Genomic DNA, 19,998 nt, shown 5'->3' on the forward strand with positions numbered 1-19,998 from the left:
TGCTGAGGAAAGCCCTCAGATCTCACTCTGAAATACAGCCCCCCAATGCATCAGATTGACACTGTGCAAATGGTGGGGTGCAGACTTGCACATCTGTTTCTCTCCTAGATTTAAGCACCTGTTGTGTAAAGGACAAAGTGTGTAAAAATGAAGTGGAAAATGCTATTGAAAATACCACAGTCAAGCTTGGGAGGCTTTACTAATTCTTTCCTACTCTACTTTTAATGTGCAAAATGAAAAATGTGTCAAGCATGGGTAAAAAACAAATCTATGTCAAACCTATTCTAAATGGAAGGCCAGGATCTACATGTATATGCTGTAATATATGTTTTTGCAGGTAGACATAATGCTAGAGCTCTTCTAGTAATATCTGCAAATATTGATTCTCCATCATTCTGTAACCCAAAAAACCTCACAGCTTTTGGGGCAAGTATCAGCATCTTGCATTTTTCAGAGCAGAGACCAAGCTCCTCCTCGCTCATGGTTTATAAACAGCTTCTCATCATTTTCTCTCTCAGCTCTTACCTTACCCCACAGCTCCCCAATAACAACCTGCAATCACTAGGACAATGTCTGTAGAGATACTGAAGGCAATATATACCCTGTTTCCTTTGAGTATATGTAGAGTACTGGAAGCTAGAAATACCCACTGTTTCCTTTCTGTCTGACAGCTTTTTTCGGCGTTTTAGGGGCTTATAAATTATAATTTATGTACTTAAATGTCAAGTGGAGCAAACGAAATGTGGACTCCAGTTTTCTACTGACATGCAAACAAAGGCCAAATCACCTCTTGGCATACGTGAAAAGGTTGTCTACGCACTCGGGAGCACCTGCCATTTTATGCCTCTCAGGGAGAAAAGGCAGGTGCCCCTGGCAGCACAGCCCTCCCGACGGGAACGGCATCCCTGGGTGGTCCAGCCGTGCTCACAGCATCTCTCACGTCGCGTGGCCCGTTTTCAGTCCGCTCCAGGCTAAAGGACAAGGAAGGGTCGCTTGGCGGGAGTGTCTAACCGGACCGATGTGCTTCGTCTGTGAAAACGAATGCCACTCAACAGCCGGCCTTCCCTGCTCACTCACACTCCCCCGATGTTCCCCTGTGCCGGACACACACTGCACCGTGAGCAGGACGAACCCACAACGCCTCCGCGACTTCCAGTGCCGCCCCTTGACCCCATGGCCAGGCAGACCCCCGCCTCTTGCTCTCTCCCAGTCCGCCTGCTGCACGAGGAGCAACAGAGGCTTCCCAAGGGACCACCGAGCCCGTGGAAACGCCCCACTGCATCACTCCCGGCCACTGTTTCTCGCTCGGGCGGCACAGGCACGCTACCACCCCACGCCTTGCCCCTTGCTCAGCCCAGGGTGAAACATCCACCTACGCGTGTTCCTGTGCTCCTGCGGAGGCGCGGGCCGGGCGCTCGGGGGGCCCCTGTCCCCTATGCCCTGAGCCCTGCCCGCGCTCGGCCCCGGCCCCTCCCTTCGGCGCTGCCCCCTCTCCGCGCGGCCCCTCAAGGACTCCGCGCTCAATGTCAGGCGGAGCGGGGCCGCCGGCAGGGGGCGGGCGAGGGGCGGCGGTGCCCGCCCTGCGCGGAGCGCGCTCCGAGCCGGCGGCGCTGGTGATGCCGGGCGGCGCGGCGGCGCGGAGCTCAGACCAGCCCAGCCCAGCCCAGCCCTGCCCAGCCGTGCCCAGCCCAGCCCAGCCCAGCTCAGGGCGGCACAGCCCAGCCGCGCCGCTGAAGGGCACCGGCTGCGGCGAGGCTTCCCCGCGCTCTCCGGCGGCTGGGGTGCGCCCGCCCCGCAGCATGGAGGCTGGGAAGCGCAGCTCCTCCGCCGGCAGCCGGGACGATGGCAGCGCTAACTCCTTCCCAGCCAAGCCGGCGGCCTCGGCGGAGAAAGCCCAGAGCAGCCCCGGCAGCGGCGGCGTGAAGGAGCATGGCAACTCGGTGTGCTTCAAAGTGGACGGCGGCGGGGGCGAGGAGCCCGTGGTGGGCTTCGAGGATGCCGAGGGACCCCGGCGGCAGTACGGCTTCATGCAGCGGCAGTTCACCTCCATGCTGCAGCCGGGGGTCAACAAATTCTCCCTCCGCATGTTCGGCAGCCAGAAGGCGGTGGAGAAGGAGCAGGAAAGGGTTAAAACTGCGGGGTTCTGGATCATCCACCCCTACAGCGACTTCAGGTTAGCGAGGGGCTCACGGCGGGCGGGAGAGGGGTGGCCCCGGCGCCTCGCACCTCGCCCGGCGCAAACTTCGGCGGGGTCGGGGCTCGGCCCGGCGCTCTCCAGCGTGCTGCACCCGGGACGGCCCCGCAGGCCCCGAGCCCGCCGGGGCGCCGCCCGCAGTCCCCGAGGCAGGATGCTGAGCTCTGTGGCTCTCCATCCCGCCGTCCCGGTCTGTCTGCGCCGCGGGGTCGCGGGCCGTCGGGCACGACTCTGCCCCGGGGGGATGAGAGCTCACCCGGGGGGTTATGTAGCTGCATCAGCATCGGTAAAATCCCGGTGTCTGCACATGCCTGCCCTTCCCTGAGCACACGGTGTGGAAACACTTGTTTCAGGGATTGCGAGAAGGAAGTGCGTCTCTGTCAGAGTTCCAGTAAAATAAGTTTATCCAGGTGATGTGTGGAAAACTGTGTTTTGATAGGGAGGCAGGTAAATGTGATGGCAGAATAGCATTGCTTTCACACTAAGATAAATGGATGCAGGTCTGGAATATTCATACAGAAAGCAGTGGAAATAAATTCCCAAGAAGTTATAGTTCCCTTTAAAAATATATTTAACGTGTAAGATTATTTCATTTCATACTCTCTGCTAGCTGGCTGTATACCTTTATAAATTTAACACTCTCTATGATATTTTCTGAGGAACTATCGATGTTGTTAAGTATATTTAATCAACAGCTTGAATTGAACAACCTGCGTCTATATGATAAGTGAATTGTACCGGAGACTGCGTTGAAAAAAAGAAAATCCGAAATGTACAATAGTTACATGGATCATCTAAGAAAACACTGGGTTAAACAGAACGTTCTTTCAGTGAGAACAGGAAGAATACTTTCAAAGTCCAAGTTTCTGCGGGACTGCTTGGAGTGAGGTGTTTCACAATGAGCTGTGCTAGCACCTTGCAGCTGAGCCTAAGAGCAGTACAGCTACAGGAGCGGAGGAGCACAGCACAGTTATGACTTGAAATCATGTTTCAAATCCGTACTTGTTTTCCTGGTTCCGTGAACTCAGTAAACTGCGCTCATTCTTTTCCTGGGGGGGTGGGGGGGAAATACCTTTTCCAGCTCAGCTGCATTAGCAGGTGCATTAAGTGGGGAGAGAGAGCCAAGCACCTACCCACTCCCTTTCTACCAGCTAGAGAGGGATGTAGCAGGTCACATCTGGTGCTGTGGTAGAGTGCGTAGGGGATTGGGGGGGTCTGATAGCCTCTTCCTTATCTGTATGTAAGCATGAGTAACTTTATTCACGTGAGGATTCTGTTGAAATGAATGAGGTTATTCTAGCGAATAATTTTCCTTGTTCTGTTGTAAGCTTGGTTTCTGAGTAAGGTGCACACCCGAATAGAGTATTGGGCAAGAGGAGCTTATTTGTCAAATTTTGCAGCATGTAACTTTTTAAGCTGTTCTGTGAAATAGGTGATAAGCATGTTCATTCTGTTTCGTTACAGAAATATCTTCTAATTCTGTCCTAATTCTTTGAGTGGGAAGGTTCAGAGATCGTAGTATGTGTTCCCTATTTTTTTCAATAGGAGTAAACAGCACTGAATCCTTTTCAGTCCTGTTGTCTGCATATTAATAAATTAACTGGTATTTTCAGGTGCTTTTTAAAAAAGTTTTTGTTTTATTAGAGTAAGTGTCTGGTTTTTAAATAGAGTTCATAGTCTTTCATTAGTATTGGGATGGTGTGGCAGGCTCCAGACCCAATTTTTTAGCCCGTAGGACTGTTGCAGGGAGAAATATGAGATGTGCGTGTTTTTTCTCTCAAAACAATTGCAGCTGTGTAGTGGTACCACTTTTTTTGGGTGGCAGTGCAAAATGCGTGATGAAGTTGTACTATACAGAATATTCACCTTATCTGGGAATTACAACAGCACTTTTGAGTGCCATCTAACAGTGGCTCTGTACCAGAATGAATTCAGGTGTAGGGATGGAGTTGCTTTGTTTTATTTCTGCACATTATTTGTAACAATGCTTGTGTGTAGACAAGCCCTAAAGCATCCGAAGAGACACAGGTATTCCCATGCCACTGTGTCAACGTTCTTTCCATCAGAGGAAAGAACTAAATTTTCTACTTAAATAACAAGAAAAAAGTAAAAAGCTGAGTATTTTATGTATCCAAATGAGGAGATGTATTATGCATTTGTAAATGCAGCTCTTATTAGGGTATTTGTGGCACCTATGAAAATAAACATCTTAGTAGATTTTAAATGTAGACACACTTAGGAAAATACTGGGTTAACCATTTAAAATGTGGGAAAATTCCAGTATAGGCTTCTGGGCACTCTTGTATTTTTCCTAGTTCTGCATGCTTGTATGCATTTCCTGGGATAGTTTAATGTATTTGGTTTTATTTCTTGATTTCATTCTCATGTTTTTTTGATAAAAAGTACATTTATCTACACCAAATGGTATTCTGTTGTGATGCTTGGAGGAGTGGGCGGCATCTCGGTGCCCTCCTGCCCCTTGTTTGGTATGAACAGAGCGTGGAAGCTGTCCCTAAACTCTGTGCTCTGTAAATTTGGTTACTTGCAGCCTTGTGGGGCTTGGTCTTTAGTTTTATGGCTTTCCATTTTGTATGTGTTTCAGGGAAAAATTGTCTCTTCTTTGGGCAGATGCACCCTTGGAGGATTAAATTCAATAAGTATTACATAATTTTTCCACAAGGGGACCATTTTGATCCTGGTTGTCTTTCCCAGTCTTCTGAGGTTAATGTGTAATTTGGAGGCTGTTATATAAACCCTGCACCTAATGCACATCAAACCCAGCGCACGGCTTCTGTTTATCACTTTGCAGCCGTGACTACTGTGTCTCTAAAGCTGGACAACAATTCTGTGTAATTGCTTAAGTAACAAGAGGGAATTTATCAGTCAGAGTTTGCTGAAGTGCTGTGTGTGTTCTGCGAGATACTGATTGCCTCCAGCTGTCCATTCTCATATGGACAGAATGTGGAAGAATGAGCCTTCAGGAGAGCTTCACCAGTCCAGCTCTGTGGCCTTGCAGCTGCTGGATGAGAGCAGGACGAAGCTGACAGGAGATGGGGGCAACTGCACGTGGTTCTGCTGCTGCCACACACATGTCATTTATTTCATAGGAGATTAGTGGCAGACACGGGCTTTGGATGACTTTTATATGTTACAGCCTTCTGGTATTAATGGAAATGTACGTGACTGATTTTTAGATGATTAATTGCTCCCTGTCCTTTGGCACGTTAGGAGTTTCTTTAATTTTCAGAGGGCTGGTTTGCACTTGCCTGGGCTGCTCGTCCAGCCCTGTAGCATCTGCCTCCCTCCCTCCCCACAGAGAAACTCGAACTGTCAAGGAAATCTTGGCTTTATTACCACATTGGCTGGGGCATCTGTAGTCAGCAATCTATAAAGAAAACGGAGTTGCTACTGAGTTGCAGAAATAGCAATGTATGAGACAGACTGAGTGGAAATAATGCGTGTATGCGTAAATGTAGCTTTCACACTCTGGTGGTTACAGTCAGCTTGATGTTTGGGAGCAGCCTTTGTCTGAAGTAGGGACAAAAATTTTAACTGGCTTCAAGATAAAGTAAGACTGTGATGTGGCACTTCTGTCAGAGCAGCAGGTGAAGAGGTCCAGTGCAGGCAGAACTGAAGGTCTTTTTCCCCTGTGTAAATAATACAAGTATAAATTAATTTGCAACACTAGGGAAAAAAAAAAACCAAAAAACATTGGCATTTTATCTCTATGGGTAACTTTTCATTTATCCAAGAAACTTAAAGCCTTATTTTAATGATAAAAGTAAAGTTAAAGCAGAATTATTTCTAAAACTTGAACAGAAAATTTAAGGGTGTAGTGAATAGTAAAAGTTTCCCAGATTTATTTTTTAACTTGTGTGCCATTCCAGTTTCAAACCTTTTTGTATACACATTTAAGGCTTCATGTGAATGTTTGAGGTTTATCATGGAAATCTTTATAAATCATTGAAGGCCTCATTGGTAATACCTTGTAAGTAATTTAATGCCAGGTTGCAAAGGGCTTTAATCAGGGTGAAAGACACAATATTTCTATGTATACGTCTGGGTAGTTACAGAAGAATTTGCTTCTGTTGCTGTTAAAAAACATTCTGTTATATCGTGCAGTTTTATGCAACCCGTCCATGTTGTCATACACATGTACAGCTTCAATTTTCAAGTAAGTGTGTGCCAAACTGTAAGTCACAATTGCCATGGTTTAGTGTGCCTCATGGTTTTTTAAATTATACTTTTTAAAAAACATTTGAACTTATGTTGCATTATGAATTGATTTTCTTTTTTATTTTCACCTATTTTTTGGACCTGTCTTTGACCAGAAGCAGATGCCCTAAAATGATAGACTGTGCATGTTATATGTGCAGCTCACAATCAGGTCTCTAAAATTCATGCATGCATTGTTTTAAAACCTGTCTTTTGGGATCAGTCTTCACTCTACATGTTATACCTATCTTAAGTTGTGTCTTAAGAAGCTTAGGATAAGCACTTTGTGCTTCTCTTTTGTCACATGTTTTTAATGTCTCTCTTGAAGCTAATGAGATTTATCTTTTTGTGAGCTGTTACATGCTTAGGTTTATGTAGAGCACTAGAGTTGGAAGGTAATGCTATATGCAATGAAGACAAAATGTTTCGTATCAGACTTAAATGTAATTGATATGTATTCAAAATGAAAGACATAAATCATGTCTATATTGGTCTATATTAAATAGTTCAGGTACAACTTTTGCATGGGTTTTAATGGATACATTATATCACTGGTAGTGTAAGAATATGAAATGGTCATAGTTTTGTATTCTCAAGGTAGTAATATTGCTCAGGATTTGTCATGAGATTCTATTGCAGAATTGATACTTCTGAATCCACTAATAAAATCATAATCATGGATTTATAATTGTACTATATACAGTACATTTTTTGTGCAACAATTTTAAAAAATATTTATAGTTTTATGAATGAAGCACAGATTCAGCTGGGGCTATCTTTTGTATATAATTTTCAAATACTATTGTTGTGACTCTAATTTTTTGTTCTACTAAAGAAAAGTTTTGCACAGATAAACTATTTGTATTGCTAGATGTTCAGTCCTTACATTTGACTAAACATGGAGAACCATTAGTATTAAAAAGATTAATAATAATACTTGGGTTTTATTTCTGCATTCCAAAAATTTTTGCTCTTCTGTAAATGCCCTGAAAAATAAAATGACAAAATTGTAGCATTAACCTAAATAATGCATTTATATTGTTTAAAAATTCTCTCTGACATCAAGTTATGTATTGCCTTCATAATAGTTCCCCAGGTAGAATGCAACTCTCATAAAGGCAGGCTGAAGAGAAATACAGTAATGGTTCTCAAATGCAAAAATGGATGTTGCAAAGAGGAAGGAAATTACAGCGAAGTAATGGAGTGAAATTGCAGCAACAAGTATTAAATTTGATGTTTAGAAGGCAGGACCAAAAATAAGAAAAAAAGTTATTCTATAGGAAATGTTCTGATGTGAAATATAGGCCAGAAATGCATTAGGCTGTTTTTCATCTCCAGTTCCTATTATTTTTTGTACTGAGTAATTTTTCATCAGTGGTTATCAGGGATTTATCTGTTAAGAAATCTAGTTGACTAAAGCTAGCTACTGACTTTTCCTTTTGTACCACTTCTAAGCAAGGATGCGTGAGAGAAAATAGGGATAGAGAGGTGCATTTCGTGCTTTTGGACTCATGAGGGCCATGTATCCTTGTCTGCTTTGAGATTTTCTTCAAGAGCTACTAAAGCAAGACAGTGGAGTCCACCCAAGGTTGGTGCAGCAGCCACCCGGCTTCCAGACCTCTAGGGCATGTGGGAAGCTGTATGCCCTTGTTTGTTCAAACAAAATGATTCATTTTATTAATAAGACATCCTTCTGTCTCTGGATATGTAGAATACTAATGCATAGTTTGAGCTCACTTATATGTTGAACATTTGCCAGTTTTCATTTTGTTCATTCTAGTCCTGGAATAACTGACTGCATTTTCTTTCACACTCTTGTCCTGTTACCTTCTTGAACATTGAATTAAGTTTAGGGGAGAGAATGAGCTGAACAAGCGTAACTCAGTTCCTCAGTTCTCTGAGTTACTTTTAACTTGGGACATTTTGAAGATTGCTGGCAGCACCTATGAATATGCACAAAAGTACATTTTGTTCTGCAAGATGCTTACTTTTACAATGTTCACTTTCTACACAATCTATGTAAAGGCAAGTATGTTTATCATGATTTTGAGATGAGTTTAGAAAGAAACCACGCAAAATAAAATAAACCCAAATGTTACAGAATTCCCATTAATAATTTTGTAACATGTAAGTCAAAGATGATGTTTTGGGGATGTTATATATGAGTCTTTTAAATTTAATCCAGGACAGTCAATATCATGAGAGTTCCTCTTCAGTTTTCTGGTGTTTTTTTTTGTTTTTTTTTTTTTTTTGCTTTGACTGCAATGAGAAAAAAGTTCTTGATAAATATGATCTATATCCATATCTCTGTATACACAAATCCAAAACTAGGTCTCATAAGATCATAATCGTTCTTGGGTCTGTGGGGAAAATGCACTGATTCTGGTATTCCAATTAATTGTTTTAGCACGTCAACACATTTTAAATGTGTTCTGTGACTCCATTTGTTGGCACATCAAATAAGTGATGCTTGTAATTGAGTCAGTAAAAGTTTTTTCTTCATCCTAGGTTTCTCAGGCTTGGGTATATGAAGGGAACTGTGAATTGGAATACTGTGTAAAAGCATTGAGGAATATACAAAGGTCGAGATTTATGATTTGATTGTGTATTTTGTGACTACAAGAGCTAATTGAAAGATGCATAGCATTTGATGAGTTGCTTTAGGCTTTCTTGTGTGTGTGTGTGTGTGTGTGTGTGAGTTTATATAATGAAGTCAAAATTTGAGTGGCTCAGTTTCTGATTGTTTAGCCTGGAGTAGCAGAAACAGAGATGTATGAATGCAGAGGTCACCTAAAAAGTATGAGTCTTTAGTGCTGCATTTCTGCCTACCTATCTAAGATCAGTGACACTGTAATATTTAATTAAACTTTTTCAGAATTTTTGAGAGGTTCAACTTGAATATGTAAGAAGCAAAAAACTATTTTTGGAGATGAGTGTGTGTAGAATATGAAAAATTGAAAAGAAATTTACTTAATTTGATGACAAACAAGAAGTATCTATTCTCACCTTTGCTTTCACTCAACAGCATTAGAACTGTTTTCTATGTCAATATACATTTTTTTTTTTGAGAGAAGAAACTTTTAACCTACTTTGCAGTGTTTAATTTTTAACCTGACAGTACAGTTCTCGTTAATTGCTTGAAAGTCCTTTAGCTGTCTATTTCCTGATTCTTTCCCAGAGGCATGATTTAATTTTAAAAATCATAGTGTATTCAGCTCTAATTATTGGAGAGCTTGTTCTAGACACATAGTAAGGTATGTTAATGACCAAAAACTGTATCAGCTGGAGTCAATGTCAGTACTACCTCAAGGACACTGTCATTTAGCGTCTATAAAATCTCTACTAATATCTTTTAATCTGATGACAGATTCAGGCAAGCTGCATGGTATTTTTCAGTAATCTTATTGCCTTGCAATGCAATGCAACTGGAATAAGTCTGGAATAAACCTATGTTCAGAAAATGTTCATTTAATTACAAAAGAGCTGCATACTGTTTCCATTACATATTTGAAAAAACCTAGAACTAACCCCAAAGCTATTTTCATTTTTGCCAGTGAAGTACCCAAAACTTCAGTTACATTATAAAGCTAAGAATGGGATTTTGTTTTATGTGATTAACTTTGATGTTATTTATGTTTATATGTTTTCTAATTAAGATTGTAATTTAATAAATATTTTGATATACTATTGGAATTTGGTGTGCTAGTGCTATTAAGGTTCTAGCTCTAAAAGATCTATTTATTAAGTATTTATTAAAAATTCACATTAAGATATTCTATTTTCAACTGAAAAAGCAGGGGTTGCTTTATGTTCACCGTCAAAGCTATGTTGGTTCTATTTTTTTAAATTTTTTTTTAATGAGTTTATTTTTTAAAATGACTTTAAAAAAACCAATAAACTTTTTTTTTTTTTAATTTGGGGAGGTTTTTAAAACTTTTTAATACTGGGGAGGGATTTAAGTGATACTACTCTTTTTCATCCAGTTCTTCCTGAAAATCACTGACTCTTACATTTGCGCTAAAGCTCCAGTATATAAAGAGCCCCATAGAAGTAATGAATACTGCTCTCACTGTATCAATTTTATACATGTTGTACCCTGGTTGACTCCAGGTTTTTTTCCCTCTTATATCAGCAGAATAAGGTGTGGAAATATTAATGTTTCCTTAGCTGGTTCTGTTGCATCTTATACTAATTTGCCAGATCCTCCAAGAAGCACCTTCTTCATGGCATGACTGCAGCAATAGACAGTGTGATGATGAAATGATCTGACCTTAATGCAGATATGGGGTTGCAGTAAATTTAGAGTAATATATAATGAGACTCCTATAATAAATAATTGGTTTATCTTTTCCTAGGGAAAAGCTATGGAAAATGAACAGAGTTTTATAAGATATGTAGAATAAGATCTGTCGAGCTCTACCCAGGAGATGGAATAAAAGCATGGCTGCAAAACCTTAGAGGTGCAATCAAGCTTTCACATGGTTAGTTATAGATTTTCCACCAGGCTCTTAAGTGATTTCCGTCTAGTTGTTCATTCCAGGAGGACTTACTATTTAGCTCTGGCAGAGAAATTGCTATGAAACCTGTAACAGGTGCTGCTACTCCCTAATTACTGCCTGGCAGTAGATGCTTGCAAGTCTCTGGGTTCCCCAAAAACATCCAGGGCTACGGGATCTTTCCAATAGCTGCATATGGGCTTGTTTGCACTTGATTTTTCAGTGGAGGTAAGAGCCAAGCTTGTCTTTCACTCTGGTTCACCTTGCCTATAGTGCCAGACAAGCCCGGTGGTAGCAAGAAGAATTGCTTTTCCAGCTTGGGATTAGTCTGGTAGATTGAAACTTGGAAACAGAACAAAAGAAGCAAAATAAATCAAGTATATACCTCAAAATTCAGTTGTTAATTGGGTACCTTTCTCATACATCCACTTTACCAAGTGTTCTTTAGAGCTGTTTTTCAGAGCTGTGTATGCACTGTTCATGGAAGCTCTTATCTAGATGACTGCCTAAGTACTGAATCCTGTTTTTTCTTTCATTTATAGCATTTTTTATGGTCTAATTTTCAGTCAGTGAAATCATGCTACAGGGAACTTGCATACAAAAGCTCCTAGGAGCACATGGATGTAGTCTCTCAAAGAGTATTTTTTGGAAACATCTTCCTTTTCCCCCTCATTCTGTCTTCTCTTTGTACTCCTATATCTCTTTCTGAAGATACAATGCATTCCTTTAAATAAATGGAAATAATGCACTGATTTTATATTTAAAAAATTTGTTTGTTCTGCTGCGTAATTTTTCCATTCTTACTCAGTCTGTTAGAAGATACTGAGCTGTTTGTTTAAACTAGCAGGGAAAAGTTAGTTTAGGTATTTTCATAGCCTTGTGCAGTTTGTAAAATGCCTTGTAGTAATTAAAAAAAAAAACAACTTCACATATATTTTCCATTTCCCTTGACTCGGACAGGTTAGCAGCCTTCTGTTGAGAACTGCAGCGTGATGCAGTTGAGCATACTGTTACCATACACTGTTACACAGGCACTTCGCAGAAATTGTCCCTTCAGCTTGTATATTGCCAGCATGGGAATTCAAGTCTTGCATATATCTACCACATTAAAGATATAATTATCAGAAGCACGGTTTTGTTATGCAAAGGGAGTGTGGTACCAAGAGTAAGCACTGCCAGATGGTAGGCAATCTATCAGAGTGTTTAAAAAGGGTCAGAATTGAAAATGTCTGAAATCCGGTGGCTTATTAAGCAGTAGACGTTGAATGTGTGGGAAAAGTGAGAGATGAGTAACCTAAGCGTGAGGTGCCCACATGACCAAACAGACTTTTAATTGCATGCATTCTGCCAGTGTGATATGAAATCCTTGTTTTTGCTAAATTAAATGTGGTTTTGAAATTTGGAACAGAATATTAAGTCCAGTGATATACTGCTGAGTGTTGAAAAGTTCAGTAGGATTTGTACATGTTCTTACTGTTTATTTATTGAAGTAATGAATTTATTATGATGGTTCATCTCTCTGTAATGGAAAAAGAAGTCAAAAAAACAATTTCAAGGTCTTTGTGTTGAAAATAATTAAATCCAGTATGTAATAATTTTATTATTTCATATACATATTATTTAGATATATGTGAACTAAGTACAACATAAATTGTGACTGAATCCAATTAAATGTCTCTGGTTTTACATTGCTATTTAAAGGCACTAACTATGAGTTTAAAATTACTTGTTTAACCTTGGACTAGTCTCTATTCTTGTCTCCTAAAGTTAGATTTTCTGTAGTCTGCCTTTGTGTTGTGCCATATTGTTTATTTACAAGCATACTAATTTCCTTTTGTCAAGAGATGATTCTCATTAAGACAGGTCTGAGGAATACTCCCTCAGTATTCCAATCAGTCAGTGTTATTCAGCAATTTCCACCACCATCCCCCTCATTCCCCAGGACTGTATGAGCACTGCTCGATGTGACTATGGCTGTTTCTGTAATTTCTAAGCTGCAGCCAACTTGTACATTCTCCACAGGCTAGACCAAATTTATCTTTCTGTGGAATGGATGGGAGAGCTGCAGTGAACTTCCACTCCCACACTTGTTCCTCATAGCACGACAGAGTTCAGATTTGCTTCAGGGAAGGAGAGCTAGCTGTGTAGCCTGGGAATGCAGGTACCATGGATCTGCCTAAAATGGTGGCAGATGTTCCTGCTGGGGCTGCTGACTCGTGATTCCATGAAGTGTCACTGAATAGCAGTATGTCTGCATTGAATGTGCATGCTGATTTTGTGCCACTGGCAAAATGAGCAAATGGAATATGGTATTTAACTTGGTTTTGTGTTTCCAGTACAAATTTTTCCATTTCTGGAACGGCTTTGAAAGTGTCACTTTTACCCAGTGCTCTGCACAATGTGCAAATCTATAGGATGTTAGATGAAGATCTGAAATGGAAGTCAGGAGCCCATCTATCTTTGAATTTCAGGAGCTAGATACTTGTAAGCATCTGGACTCCATGCCTGAGTGTCTTTCAGAATTCCAGTCATAAGGAGCCCAAAATGGTAAACCTGTTTTTTAAAAACGTTGCCCATGGGTGCTGTGCGTTTTGCAGAACTAGTGTGTCGGAATAATGCAAATATGTTTCAGCTTCCATTTTCCCTGTATTCTATATTTTGATTTGCAATTTACAGATTAATGTATATTCTAAGATTATGAGGAAAAGCTCTGTTATTTTTCACTCTCAATTTCTTGCTGTTCTCCAACAATAAATTATTAATATCTATTTGGCAGTTCTAATTATTACACATCTTTAGTTTAAACACATTTGATTAGTTCATAACTCACTGTCCTCCAAAAAATCAAACATAAATATTTGGCTAAATTAGATTTTGTCTTTCTGAGGAATATTGGCTTGTGGCTAAAACCTCTTATGAGATCTCCAAAGTAAAATGTTTTCATTTGCTGAAAGGCAGAAACCTATTTATTATATTTAGGCAACTGCATTTTGTGTGAATATGGATGGAAGATAAGGATGGACATCTGGTGTTCTATTCACCACAGAAAGGGCAGCTCATTTTGTTTTGCTGTGTCAAAGCAAGAGTCATCTATCAGTATGGAAGTAAAGAGCTTCCTTGCTATTCTTGTGGTTGTTTATAGTTCAGGTCATGGGTCCCTGACCAAAGTTTCTTTGAGTGCTTATTTTAGAGCTGCTTATCAGTGGCCACAATTAAAGGCAACTTTACTTGGGCGCAAACACTTCCCCCTGCAACCCCTAACCTGCAGTGGGTGTCTGATGTCACGACCAGCCCATTGTTAAGGAATACAGACTGTTTTGTTTGAGCCTGAAGATTGGAGAAAGAATTTTTGCATGAAGAGACTTCAAAGTCATCTGTCAAAGTCACTCTACCAAAATATAAAGTGAAGAAGCAGATTATTAAATAATTCCCTTTTATATTTTATCTGATAAATATTTATAGGTGAGGCATATAACAAAGCCTGTAGTTAAGTTTGAATAAATTTTCAAATCTTAATATCTTTAGCAATCTTTCATTTTTCAGTCTGCAAACTGACATGTTATTCTGGTGCCTAAAGTGACTTGCTCTCTTACAAAAATGAGTAAGAGTGCAGAGGAAAAACTTTTATCTAGTGTAGGTGTTTTGTATAAGAACTCCACTTTAGATGATTCTGTCTCAATGAAGATAGCACAGAATTTTAAATTATTCTAGGTCTTGGTAAAATGTACCTTCCAGTGGCTCAAAAGCCATTTCATATGGTTAATTTAAAACAAAACACTTAACAAATGTATTTCAAACAAGTAATCTGCTGTAATTCAATAAACACTTTCTAAGATAGTTTGTAAATTTAATACATACTGATTTTAGGATCTCAGTCATGTGTGTCATTATTGCATATATCTGTGATAAAATGTAATAAATCCTCATGTTTATTTGCAAGCAAGCAATGAAAATTACCTCCTGTACTGCTGGCAAAGGTGTGCTGTAAAGGCATCTCCTGGTGCTTGATATTGTGGGCTATCTCCTGTTTTGCAAATCATAAAACCATTCAAATATTAGGGTCACATATGCTGGTTTGGGATTTTTGGAAGGAATTTGATTGTTTTCTTTTTTTAGAAAAACTGAAGTAATGCCATTGAAAAAAATACCTCTTCGTTATATTGGATTAAACTGCAAAAGGGCCATTGAGCAATTGCATTCCATTACACTGACCAATGTTCACAAATGTCAGAGATGGATTTTACATCCCCAGAAATTTGGTTTGTATTCCCAACCTCCGCCCTGGGCTGAGCTGCTTGCAGCAGCCGCACATGAGGCTGTGCTCAGCCCAGCTTGCGCGGGGCTTTCTGGAGCGTTAGAGGGTGAACAGCACGAAAAGTCCAGGAGGGGAGCAGAGGCAGAGCTGACAGGGACTGGGTTACTTAGGCTGGTAACTAGAGCATCCCTGAGCATAATGTATGCTCTTTCTTGTTTGCTTTGCTTGCTCTTCTGGGTTTTCCTTTTTGTTTTGAGCAAGTGAATATCAGGTCTATCTGATCAGTGCTCTGTCTGGCTGCATAATGCGCTGATTTGTTTTGGCAATGCAGGCAGAGCGCTACGCTGTCAAAAGGATGGTAACACTGGGATGTGCAGTATGCAAACTGGGAAGTCTTAAAGAAATGTTAAAATTAACATTGTATCTGCTTAAATACTGAGGAAGGCAAATGGCTAGCAGAGACATATGAATACATACTGAGTAATTAGGAAAGTGGAGTGCATCCCCCTGTAAAAAGTGTTAATTAACATACATGGGGAAAGGTATAATCAAGCTTGTGAAATATTACTCCTTACATTTCTAATATCTTATGCACACTGTATTTTCAATTAGTTGATGTTTTATATAAATTAATATTAGTTCAGTTAATAAAATTATTAAAATAACAATTCCATAATCTTAAAATTTTCAGTGTATTTGAGTGCCTACCTAAATGTCTCCTTTATCTGCTCAGGAATTAAAATCGTTCAAGGATGTTGAAAGTGCAGAATAATTTTCCTCCTCTGCTGAGGAGGATTTGAACCTGTGCATTGACTTTGCATAGCCCCTCTGGTGTGGACACTTCCAATAACAATATCACCTCTCGGATTTGTTCTGCTTTGGTGGAATGAGGAACTGAGAACGCCTCTCCTGTCTTGTCATTGCCTTCCTTGGGAGCAAGATTTTGTACCTGCTCTAGTTTATATTTGTTTAGGGAGAGAGAACATGTCAGCAGCATACCTCACTTGAGGAGGCACCGTATGGCTTGGGGAAAGTGAACTCCCTGAGGTGTGGGAGATCCTGAGCTCAGCTGCCTACAGATAGATGAGGAAATCCAATGGATGTTCACAGGTGTTGATGAAAGCTCTAGGTATTCAGTTGTTTTTTGAAAGGAGGATGCATGTGGCATGACCCTAATTGTACTAACACTTACTGTGTTGCTCTGCCACAAATCTGGTCTTTCTCCTTCCTTTGCTTCCCTAAAAATTGTCTGAAATATATTTGAATATTTTTCGTCAAAGTATAAGTTAATAAAATGATAATGTAAATTTGATTTGAACACGCATGCATCATTTTCTGATGTTATTTTCAGAACAAACAAGTTAATATTATATTTTTAACAGATATAAATTAGATTTATTATCATTTGAAGCAAATTATTTACTGCAGTGTGATATTCATGGATTATAATAAAATAACTTACTGATTCTTAAGGGTACTTTCATTGATTTTAAAGGGTTGAAATTTCAGTACTTATTTTTATAGTCAAGGAAACATAGGCTTTATAGCCAAAAGTCAGCTATAAATAGTTGTAAAGGGGAATAATAATTAAAATTGATATATATATCTTGATTACACGGTCTTGCATTAGAATCTTGCACATCTGTGTAGATAGATAAGATGACTGTAAATATTCAGTCATGTATATTTGTTTTCATTTATGATGTGGGAGTACATCAGCTTGTTTCATGTCTATCTATAGTTCTTTCACAGTTTTTCACATCTCTAATTTTTCCCTTCATGAAATTTGAAGACTGGCTCTTTTTTTCCTTCGGTTTGAAAATAGTGCCCATTCTTGCCTTCAGTGCACTTTGTAAAGAAATTATACACCAAGTCCTGCTTTGAAGCTGCTCTTCCAAATGTACTGGATCATTTTACAGCCATGTAAAAAGCCAGCTTTACCTCTGATTACCTGAATAAAATTGATATATATGTAGATATGTCAAATTAAAGTTGATGATTCTAGCCTTGTTTTTTTTTTTTTTTTGTTTTGTTTTCTCTTGGGTTTTGGGGGGTTGGGTTTTTTTTTAATTTTTGGTTTTTTTTTAATTAGAGGTATATATGTAAAAATATGAACTGTCCCACCTCATTTGGTGGTTATGGCAAGACTCCTCACCAAACCCTTGCCTGAGATCTATCAATAGCTACTGAATGACGTCTTCCCCATCATCTCTTTCTCTGAAGTAGAGAAAATAGAATTTTCCCTGTCAGCAGAAACTTAAAGATTATACATGATTATCGTATATATATGATAATTGAGATTTAATTGGTTAAAGAAAAAAATCTATTAAAGGAAAATATTTGCTGATAGTGATTGGCTTTCTAATTTTTGGAAGGCCATTAGGAAGTTACCTTCCTTTTCTTTTGATTCTTTGTTGAGAAAAATTACAGAAAGCTTCTTCCAATTTAAGCCTCTGAATTTTTAGTATGGAGGCATCCTAAATGTCATGTTTCTAAATGGCACTCTTAAAATTACTGTCACTACAAAATTCTTAATTAATGCAAGTGTTTCAACATGAGATACAAGATTATTTTGCAGCTGAAATATTTTTAGATCTGTCTCTTTCAAACTTTTTTTCATGCCTTTAAAGTGGTCATTTCTAATTTGAGAATGTGAATGCATATTTTACAGTGATCCACTACGGAAATTTGCTGACACTTAGATAACACACTTAGATGTGGCACTTGTCAGCTGGTTTAAGGGCTGATAATATCAAACTGAAACAAATCAGTTACAGCCCCTACACAAAATGTTGCCTGATTCTTAGAGCAGTGGTCTAATAGCTTCTGTGAGGGGGTGGATTGGAGGAAGCTGTAGTGCTTGTGCTGTGACATGTGTTGATGCAGAAGCAATCTTGGTGCTGTGATATATATCCATTCGATCAGATAAGCGGAGACGGAATCAGCACTTGCCATGAAAAAGCGTATTTGTGAGCCCTGACTCTTCATCAGCGCCTTTTTCTGGTCTGGTACTTCCCTGGACAAGGGCAGTACCCACATTTTTTTTAATGAGGAGCGGTGCTGAAGGATCTTGGAATCATAGACTGGCTGGACTTGGAAGGGACCTTGAAGCTCATGTCATTCCAACCACCCTGCCATGGGTGCAACCCACTAGATCAAGTTGCTCAGAAAGGAGGAGATATGTAAAGATGAGGGAGAGCAAAAGCAATATCAGTGCTCCACTGACAGTGATCCACTGTTCTTGCCCAAGGTTAAGTGGAAGTCAGGCTTTAATTCTTTCTACTGTAGTTTAATAAGTTTCTGTGGAGGAAAAGCAACTGCAAATATCAGTGGTATTCAAGCAGTTGTGTTAGGGGATTACTGGCTAAAAACTAGGAGTCAGATTTTTAAATAATATTGCTATATTATATAAATTTCTCTCTGACCTCTCTGTCCTCTCCTCTTGCATGCAGTAAGTGCAGTTACTTCTCCTTACTGTGCCTATATTTCTCAGAAGTCTGAGACTGAATTTGTTAAAGCATGTAAAACACTATGAAAACTTCAGATAGAAGTTGCTAAATGCATAGCAAGAACCAATTTATCTTTTGATAAAATCTCCACTGGTTAAATATTAATTGAAATATACTGAAAAGGTACATACATACATGCATACATATATACACACACACACACACACTCACATATATATATATATATATATATATAGATATATATATATATATACACATACATACATACATACATACATACATACATACATACATACATACATACATATATACATACATACATACATATATATATATATATATATAAAGATATGTGTAAGTTAACTAGTTTTGTAGTATCCTTCCATGGTCTAGTATTCAAAGCACTCAAGCTTTAAATCTAGCCAAACTATGTAACCAAAGATTTTTCAAAGTAGTGAATTGCTGTTCATTGGCTTCCCTGGGCTCTGATCAGGTCCCCTGAGAGCTGCATTTATCTAATCATCTGCCTTGTGCATAGAATCACAACTGAGCAACAAATTGCAAATTGCCACTGCTAAGTGGGTTTAAAGAGATAAAAATAATGAAATCTTCTTGAAATTGTGGAAGTTTGTAATTTTAGATACATTCTGTGGTTATATAGAAAAGAAGACTCAGTATCGCTGAACTTTAATTATAATCTTTTTGAGGTAGGAAATTAAAAAAATTAAGTTAATTTCAAAATAAAATAATTAATTTAATAACATTAAATAAATTTAAAAATAAAAAATATTTTAAAATTAAAAAAAAAAACCAAACAGCAAGGGACATACATTGGATCTCTTAAGTATATACTGCTAACCTTGAAGTAATAGACTCCAGTATTATTCTGAAATTAAATTAAGATTTCTGCTGGTCTGAAAACTTCATTATTAGGTTATTTTTTTTATTGCTTTTAGTCTCCATCAGAATGAAACCATTAAGCTGGAAGATTCCCAAGTCCAGCACTGCTTGTATTTCAGCCAGGGAAACACAGTTTTCAGAACATCAGCCTCTGCCTTGTCCCAGACTGTCCCCTTGTACCAGTCTCAGACAGGTAGAGAAAGCCTTTCTGCTGCTCTAGCAGGTTGCCTTGTGAAGTCAATGAATGTTCATTAAGCTAGTGATTTGAATTGAAAAAGAATAGCAAATGCTGATGAAATTTTCACCTGAAAATGTCACTTAATCATATTTCTGTCCTTCAGTATCCCCACGGGGTGTGTAGGACACACTGTTAGGATTCTACTGTAGCGTGTTCTTTGCAATCAAGAGTGGTGAGCCACAAAAGAGATTTTATTTCTGCCTTGCAACATTTCCTTGTTTCTGTTTACT

General features: G+C 39.2%; 1 protein-coding gene across 1 annotated transcript in view; it reads left to right on the forward strand.

Annotated features, from left to right (window-relative positions):
- The first annotated feature begins 1,799 nt into the window (after positions 1–1,799).
- Positions 1,800–19,998, forward strand: part of HCN1 (hyperpolarization activated cyclic nucleotide gated potassium channel 1) — a 191,986-nt gene continuing 173,787 nt past the window's right edge. The window contains exon 1 of the mRNA XM_030237500.2: positions 1,800–2,173. Within this exon, the coding sequence (XP_030093360.2) occupies positions 1,800–2,173 (374 nt within the window). The remainder of the gene's footprint in view (positions 2,174–19,998) is intronic.

This window comes from Serinus canaria, chromosome Z, assembly GCF_022539315.1.
Source record: "Serinus canaria isolate serCan28SL12 chromosome Z, serCan2020, whole genome shotgun sequence".
NCBI classification, from domain to species: Eukaryota; Metazoa; Chordata; class Aves; order Passeriformes; family Fringillidae; genus Serinus; species Serinus canaria.